The sequence below is a fragment of the Arachis duranensis genome, chromosome 6 (genome assembly GCF_000817695.3).
Source record: "Arachis duranensis cultivar V14167 chromosome 6, aradu.V14167.gnm2.J7QH, whole genome shotgun sequence".
Lineage (NCBI taxonomy): Eukaryota > Viridiplantae > Streptophyta > Magnoliopsida > Fabales > Fabaceae > Arachis > Arachis duranensis.
The window spans coordinates 10,629,558-10,637,650 of record NC_029777.3 but is presented as its reverse complement, the minus strand read 5'-3'; the positions used below and the strand labels follow the sequence as shown (position 1 = coordinate 10,637,650).

Below are 8,093 nucleotides of genomic sequence, written 5' to 3'. Positions count from 1 at the left end.
ATTTTTTGCTAAAAAAAGACTCGATTATTAACAAAAACATATCAAATTCATTTCTAGATCAAAACGAATCTCAATTAAACTAAGAAATAAACCGAAATTACTTAAGGAATAAAAAATTTAGTCAATACTTATCAACATCGTCAAGTGAACTTCAATTAACACACAAATGAACCAAAATAAATTAAAAAATAAACCGAAATTATTTAATGATGGCAGCAGAGAAAATCAAAACTAATAAAGATATTCGCAAAATATTGGTATTATTAGTGATGACGATAACGAAGAAGAAGAAACAAGATTGAAGAAGAAGAAAAAAAATTTGCGTATACGAATTTGAAAAGAAGAAGAAGAGGAGAAAAAAAAGGAAATGAAAAAGAAAAAAGAGAAAGAAGCGTGTAATTTAAAAATTATTATAATAACTTAATTAGAATTAGTTAAGTATTTTGTTTAGAGGTAACTTTATTGTAAATTTTTCTATTAGTATTTGTTTGGAACAAATTTAGTAATTTAATTAATGTCAATAAATAATAAAAGTGGTGAGTCCGAAACCTTGCATCCAAGCTAAGCTATCTCATCTCATACCCATGTAAACCACATGACAATCCTAAACCAGCCAGTCATACGCATATACACACACGCAAAACAATTCAAATCCAAATGACCAAATATAAAAATTAAATAATAAGATAAATGATAAAATATTATTTTATTTATTTATCTCACCCCTTTTTTTCCCCAACCCGATCAAGACACTCATTCACCTTTTCTTCTATAAATACCAAACGCGCCCCCAATTTCTTCTATTGTTGCAAAGCAATCTCCTCTTTGCTTTCTCTTCCTTTCGTTCTTCTTTTCCTTCATCGAAACCAGAACTGCAAAATCCATAACCGTGAACACGAAAAATTGTAATAAAAAGAAGGAATAATCTCTCTCATCTCGAATCGAAACTCCAAATCAAAATCATACCGGAAAAACATTAAAGACAATCATTAAAACCACCACCAACACCGAAAACCCTAGATCACAAAAAAAGAGGGAGAAAGATATAAACGGTTTGAGAGAGAGAGAGAGAGAAAGAGAACCCTAAACGACAACATGTCTGATGCGTTTTGCTCCGACTGCAAGCGGCAGACGGAGGTGGTTTTCGACCACTCCGCCGGCGACACCGTCTGCTCCGAGTGCGGTCTCGTTCTCGAGTCCCACTCCATTGACGAGACCTCGGAGTGGAGGACCTTTGCTAACGAGTCCGGGGATAACGATCCGGTTCGTGTCGGCGGGCCCACTAACCCGCTCCTTGCCGACGGTGGCCTTAGCACTGTCATCGCCAAGCCCAACGGCGCCAGCGGCGAGTTGTTCTCGTCTTCCCTTGGCCGCTGGCAGAACCGTGGCTCTAATCCTGATCGCGGTCTCATCCTCGCTTTCAAGACAATCGCCACTATGTCCGATAGGTATCGGTTTTGCGCGCTTGTTGTGTTTCCAATTGCGAATTTTGTTTTTATTCGTTGAAGAAATTATGTGAATTCGGAATTCTGCTTGATGATGATTCGCTTTGTTAGATCGGCATGTCCTTTTGTTAATTTGATTGTTTATTCGTTTGTTTTGAGTTAGCGTTTCTTTTTATTTTTTTATTAAGTTGAAGGAAGAAAAAAAAGATGTTTGATTGTGATTTATTTGCTTTGGGGTTTTCTTATGCGAATGTGTCTTGGTTCTACGTGATTGGAAAGTTAGAAAAAGAATAGAAAACTAAAGAAGGGGGTTTGGTGGATGGATTGATTTCTGGGTATCATGTAATGTCTGAGATGATCATGTTTGAGTGACTGAAAACATTCTGCTAGAACGTAGCATTGTCAATGAAATAATACAAGTGCTTGCAACTCTAGATGTTAACTCCAATTGTCCAAATCTAAAGGATAACCTTAAGTGGTGTTTTAGTTTGGATTGTTCATTGACCAATCTTTTTCAGTCGGCACTACTTTATATAATTTTATTTTCAGAATATCGCATCCTTATTTGTCGAATCTAGGTGATATCAACTGAAATCGTTGCAGTTAAAATCTTAGAATTTTATTATTTGCATTATTTTGGTATATATGATGGATCAGTTACAAGCTTTCTCTTAAATGAGACAAGACAGTTGAGAAATTAACTGTTGTTGCTGATTGTGTTCAGGTTGGGACTCGTCGCAACCATCAAGGTATCTGATGCTCTCATACAGGATTAGCTTTCTTGTTCCTGCATTTTTTAATGAATGCCATACAAGTTGTGTGAAACTGGGTATTTAACACTTGTGGTTCACTCTAGGCATTGAAGCTCTAATTCTACTATCTTCAACAAATCAATAATTATTTTTCATGTGTTGTAGCATTTGATAAATTAGACGTTCTTGGCTAGTTGGGCTTCATTATTGTTTGGGTGCGTTCCAAGACAGTAATTATAATGCTATGTTTGAATCACTTGACCTTAGAACTTGCTTCTTGAGGTTTGAGTAATTCATTATGTATGGCTCAGAAGTGCTTGGATCCCTGAAACTTCAAATTTTTTGGAAAATGGATAAATGCCTTTAAAACATTCCATGAGGTTCATATTGCTAGTAGATGACTATACTCGTTGTGCATGCTGTTTAAAACCATCCTTTGGCAATGAGTGGTAGCTAGGTGTATTGGTGGTAAAATCATGCCAAATATGTCAGAAGAATACTGTGTTATTTCATGTGTCATTCCTTTTTACCATGATAGTCGTATTTAATTATTTATCTTGTTTGTCACGAACCTCAGGTTTCAAACTCTTCGTGTTAAGTTACTAAATATTTTAATCCTCTTATGTTGCATTTGGTTTTTTATTTTAAGGATCGAGCTAATGAGATATACAAGCGGGTTGAAGATCAGAAGTCTAGTAGAGGAAGAAATCAGGATGCATTATTGGCTGCTTGCCTCTACATTGCTTGTAGACAGGAGGACAAGCCACGCACTGTAAAGGGTACCACCTATGATTTTTTTAACATCTGGATGCTAAAAGAATACATAGTGAAACAACTGGGTTTGGAGAAAGGTCAATCTGTGGAGATGGGAACAATACATGCTGGTGACTTTATGGTGAGTTTTTTTTTTTGGTGGATGGGTGTGTGTGTGTGTGTGTGTGTGGTGGTTTTTTTTTTGGGGGTATAGACATGAAACATAACTTGCTATTTTGATTGAGATATTAGCTTATTCACATAACTTTAATTGTTGTATAACTTATGTTATTTTCATCTAACTCTTCAGAGGCGATTTTGTTCTAATCTTGGTATGAATAATCAAGCTGTCAAAGCTGCTCAAGAAGCTGTTCAGAGATCAGAAGAGTTTGATATACGGTGAGTTCTTGTGTTTCTCTGCTCACTGCTAAGGGTTGATTTTTCATCATTTCAGGTTTTTGTTTACTCTTCCATACTACTCTATGATTATGTTTTCATTGATAAGCATATGTGGAATAAATGTATATGGTGCTTATCCATGAAGTTTTATCCCTGAAACAAACACACCCTTATTGTGAAATTTAGGTGGTAAAAGCAAAAACTGAACAGAACAAAATGAAGAATATCGGCTTAAAATTAGTTATTTATGAATATTTTAGACTGCAGTTTTGCTTTAGAATTAACCGTGTCTTTTTAGAACAGAGTGAAGGGTGTGAATATGGGTCTGAAACATGCCATTTAACTTTGTGTGTGCTGTTTCTTTGTGAGAAGTGGATTGCATGGTGTGTTATGACGTGGCCCATGATATGAGGCATGTATAAGAGTGGAAACTGAGGAGGTGTGTGTGTGTGTGTGTACTACTAAGTGAAGACTCGATGTTGTACACAAGGATCTTCTTGAGGGTTGTATAGAATTAGCTTTCTATTTGAACTCTCCTTATCAAAAAACAAGAGGTCTGAGTTCTGAGCATGTGAATGGACATTATTATGTGTCTTTGTTACATATGCATAACTAGTTCACTCATATTTCCGATGAACACTTTTAAATGACAAATGATTGCATTGTTGCTTGTATAAATCCATTTCTTATTTCTTATGTTTCATTTGACGTTCATGTGGAGTCTGTTCCACTTCACCTTAATTTTTTCCAAAATTTCTTTTTGGCTATTCATAATCTTCAATTAGTTGCTAACTTTACTGTTACTATTAATGCTAATTAAAATCTTCCAGGCGGAGTCCCATATCAATTGCTGCAGCAGTGATATACATCATAACTCAGCTGTCAGATGATAAAAAAGCTCTCAAAGGTCGGTGCACTACTTATATGATTAGATGAGAGATTTGAAGGCATAAATTGCAAACATATCGATTGGCCTATTTGTTTGTATAAATTGTCTGTTGATCTGTTGATCTATATGGGGTTGGAACTTGGAACTAATTCTGATTTTTGAATTGGTTTCTTAAAAAAATATTCATATATATCATAGTTGCAGCTATTCCTTATTTCCTTTATTACACTTGTTATTTGTGTTGGTGCAGAAATATCATTAGCCACAGGAGTTGCAGAAGGAACCATTAGGAACTCGTACAAGGATCTTTATCCTCATGTTTCAAAAATAATACCAAACTGGTATGCAAAGGAGGAAGATTTGAAGAACCTTTGCAGCCCTTGAAATGTAGAGCAGAAGAGAGCATAGCGGCCATATTTACAATTACATCTTAGATGCCATGGAGGAGCATTATGTTTTGGATGTACTGGACTCTTTTATTTTATACTTACTTTGCAAAGAAAGCGCCTTATCTTATTTTTTAACCACTCTACTTGCTATTAACTCAACCGTTCATTTTGGTTCACCCTCCCTATTTGATGATTAATTCCTGGGGAAGGAGGGGCCATTGATATAAAAAGTTGCTTGACCTTGAAAGAGTTCAAATTTCACGCCTTTCTTCTTACCCCTTTTATTGAATTGGCTATTTGTATTTGTAGCTTTGTAGATTACTATGTAGGCAAAGTATTTGATGACTCTCTCAGAGAGTTCCATTCGATGGAGCTGCTTCAAGTATTTATAATATAGTCCAGTTCATTATGGTGTATTTGCTACCCAAATACTTTAACACCAATTTAATAATCACACTCCAAAAACACCTAAAACAGCACTGCGCAAACAGCAACTCTGCACTTCTTCGGAGGATGTTAATGCTCTGTTCTAGGTTGAATGCTTCAATGGTATTGCTGCTTACTTGTTTATCTACTGAAAGAGAAGGAACCAGAAGCCTCCTATTGTCTCCTAACTCTGCTGCTGTGCTTATCCCAAGCGGGTATCCCATGCTACCGTCGCACTGGAGTTCGAGGTGGCAGTGTTACAGTCCAGTTGGGGGAGAGCCAATTTTGGTGGCCGATCCCTGCGATTATGTGCGCGCGCCTTCGCGCGGTGCCCAGGTGAAGCTGCAACTAGGGTGGTTACAATGAGTGAAAGCATTATGTTTAACACCAAGGTTTATACCCAAAAGCCAAAATCAAGTCCTAATCGCATGTTATTGGCATAAAGAGTTCTAATTGCTTGATTTCATTAATTAAATCGTTATTAGTCTGAGTTACTCTGAGCTTTCCGTTTTGGATGTTGAGTTTGGGGTTAGTTAGAGAGTGGTTAAATAAGTTTTGAAGTGCTTGAGGTTGTTTCCCAAATATAATTACTCGGTTACTCATAAGCAAATACAATAAAATGAGTTGGGACTATATTGTAAATATTTTAGAGAATCCCAACTATGTAAGATTTCTTTGCGATTCTGTAAAAGTGGGTATCTGGGGATATTCAAAAATGTGACAAAACTGCAAAAGTTTTCTTGTGGGAATGGAGTGGGCTGGGAATGAGGATAAAGATCTTTCTACAGAGAACTGGTGGGGATTACATTCTTATTCAGTGGGACTTCTGTTTCGAAAATAATTTTATGTATATTAATTAAATTAATTTAACAGGAGATTTTATTTTTGTTGAATTATTATGTCTGTGAAATGAAGTCATGATAGTAGCAATAATTTGCCAGACAAGCCAATGACTAATCCATTGCGGATTGAGCTTCATTTAAAAGTCTATATCGCTGGCCAATGAGTTACTGCACACACAAAGACAGAATTTATCAACATTAATCTTATTTTAAAATTGCATTTCACATTTGTCGTTTTGTGAAAAGTTTAAAATTCTTACAAATTCAAATAAAACACCCTACAAGAAAGTCAAAATGATAGAGTTTGCATAGAACATTAACTAATAATAAATACGATTGATGTTACAAAATTTGGAGGACCAATTTGATTAAATGAAAATTTAAAATAACAGATGAAAGTTGAGGGACAGTTTTAACAATTCACCCTATCAATTAATTTGCAATTTTTACAAAAATATCATTTATTTAATAAAAAAAAAAAGAGAAGACTTGAGCAAGCATGGGCAATATTCATAATTTTGTTGCTCTCACAGTTGTTCAACAATTTGAATTTGTACACATCACATATAGTTTGTTACACGTGCCTGAAACAAAGTTGAGATTCCAGTGATGTTTGGAAGTTCAAACTTTCGACACTTGACAGACAAAGAAGTCGCTATGAAAAGTGCAACCCCCCAAAAGATGTGAGTGTGTTTTACTTTTGGTAAATAGAGGTAGCTGAAGCTAATAATATCACAAGATTCACGTGCTTAATGGAGTGTTTGGATGGATGGTTACTAACAAAATGACATGAAAACGAAAGCCAATTCTTTTATTTAATGTGCGTTTGTCTCTTTGATAGATAGATAGAGTTCAGTTAGTAATGGAATGAAGGGAGTGAAAAAAAGTAGTAGAGGGTGTTGGTTAAGTAATAATAACACATACATAGATAATGACACAGCCAAAAGAGAAGACCAAATGTAATAATCACTCAAAAGGCAGTAATAATAATATGAACAATAAGAATAACATCGATGAATCATAAAACATCATTTATTTAAACGGACTAAAGAGTTAACCATTATACGCCCGCAACTTAATTTTGTTATATTCTTATTCCTTAAATTTTAATTTCATCTCCATTGGGCTGCCTTGATCCTTGTCCTCATTATCATGACCACAACTAAAGGAAAAAAAAATAAATAAAAAAATAAAAAAATAACTTGGATTGGTCGAGTGGTCAATTCACTTGTCCACTTAAGCATGTGTTGGGAGTTCGAATCCTGCCTTGTGCATGTAGTAATCCATTAATCAGCGACAGAGGAATACCGTAGACAACAAAAAAAATCAAAAAAAAAATTAATAAGAACAACTATTACAAAAGAAGTCATTATTATCTAAAACTGAAAAAAGAAAAGAATCAAACAATCATCTTAAAAACACACTCCAATATGTCCATATTAATTATGCAACAAAAAAAAATCATATATAAAGGAGGAAGATGTATGACATATATATGAAAATGATGTGGACGGACACCTCAACGCAACAATCAACAAATTAAATTAAATTAAATTAAGCTGAGATTAATATTATTTATATATATGATCTGTTTGAAAGGTACCCTAAAATAAAAGCAAAATAATTATGCTTAAATAGTTGTGATTCCATATAGTATAATTTTTCTGACCAAAATTAGTTTCATCCATCCATTTGAACATATAAATTTTCTGCACATTAGAACAACAAAGCAACAAACAAAAAGCCTGGAAGGATTTAAAACTTTTTTAAAGCAGTTTCAGATAAGGATAAACCACCATTTCATTTATATTAGATGATTTTGTCATAAAATATTCAATATAGCAGGAAGAAATTAAAGGGCACAGCTTAAAATGTATATTTAAAAAAGAACTGCAGAAATTTTAGTATCAAGTGAATGGGAATATAAACACAATAGAAAAAATTGGCTTTTCAATTCGTTTCTTATCCTGCATAAATTACCATATCAATAATTACTTCTTTTTTTTCTTTTAGTTTTTATTTTTCTAAAACCCTAATCTGTATGTATAAGTTGGGGTCACCAGTAGAACAATTAAAAAATTGTTTATAAGTCTTATTATTTGCTTGAATGTTAATATATGGTATAATTCTTTTTTTTATCGATTAATTACATTTATTATTTTATGAGAAATATGTAAGAATATTTGATTGAATGGTAA

The 8,093-nt window shown here is 34.1% G+C and overlaps 1 protein-coding gene across 1 annotated transcript; it reads left to right on the top strand.

Annotated features, from left to right (window-relative positions):
- The first annotated feature begins 795 nt into the window (after window positions 1-795).
- LOC107492634 (transcription initiation factor IIB) lies at window positions 796-4,888 on the top strand. Its single transcript, XM_016113678.3, has 6 exons — window positions 796-1,448; window positions 2,170-2,194; window positions 2,847-3,092; window positions 3,261-3,349; window positions 4,180-4,256; window positions 4,489-4,888. Exons 1-6 carry the CDS (start codon window positions 1,096-1,098, stop codon window positions 4,620-4,622), a joined length of 924 nt encoding a protein of 307 aa, XP_015969164.1. The 5' UTR covers window positions 796-1,095; the 3' UTR covers window positions 4,623-4,888.
- Window positions 4,889-8,093: the final 3,205 nt, after the last annotated feature.

Excerpts from the sequence above, each read along its gene's own strand:
- LOC107492634 (XM_016113678.3), top strand. The coding sequence starts at position 1,096 with ATGTCTGATGCGTTTTGCTCCGACTGCAAGCGGCAGACGGAGGTGGTT. Across the intron at positions 1,449-2,169 it reads ATCGCCACTATGTCCGATAG|GTTGGGACTCGTCGCAACCA; the intron begins GTATCGGTTTTG and ends GATTGTGTTCAG. Across the intron at positions 4,257-4,488 it reads TGATAAAAAAGCTCTCAAAG|AAATATCATTAGCCACAGGA; the intron begins GTCGGTGCACTA and ends GTGTTGGTGCAG.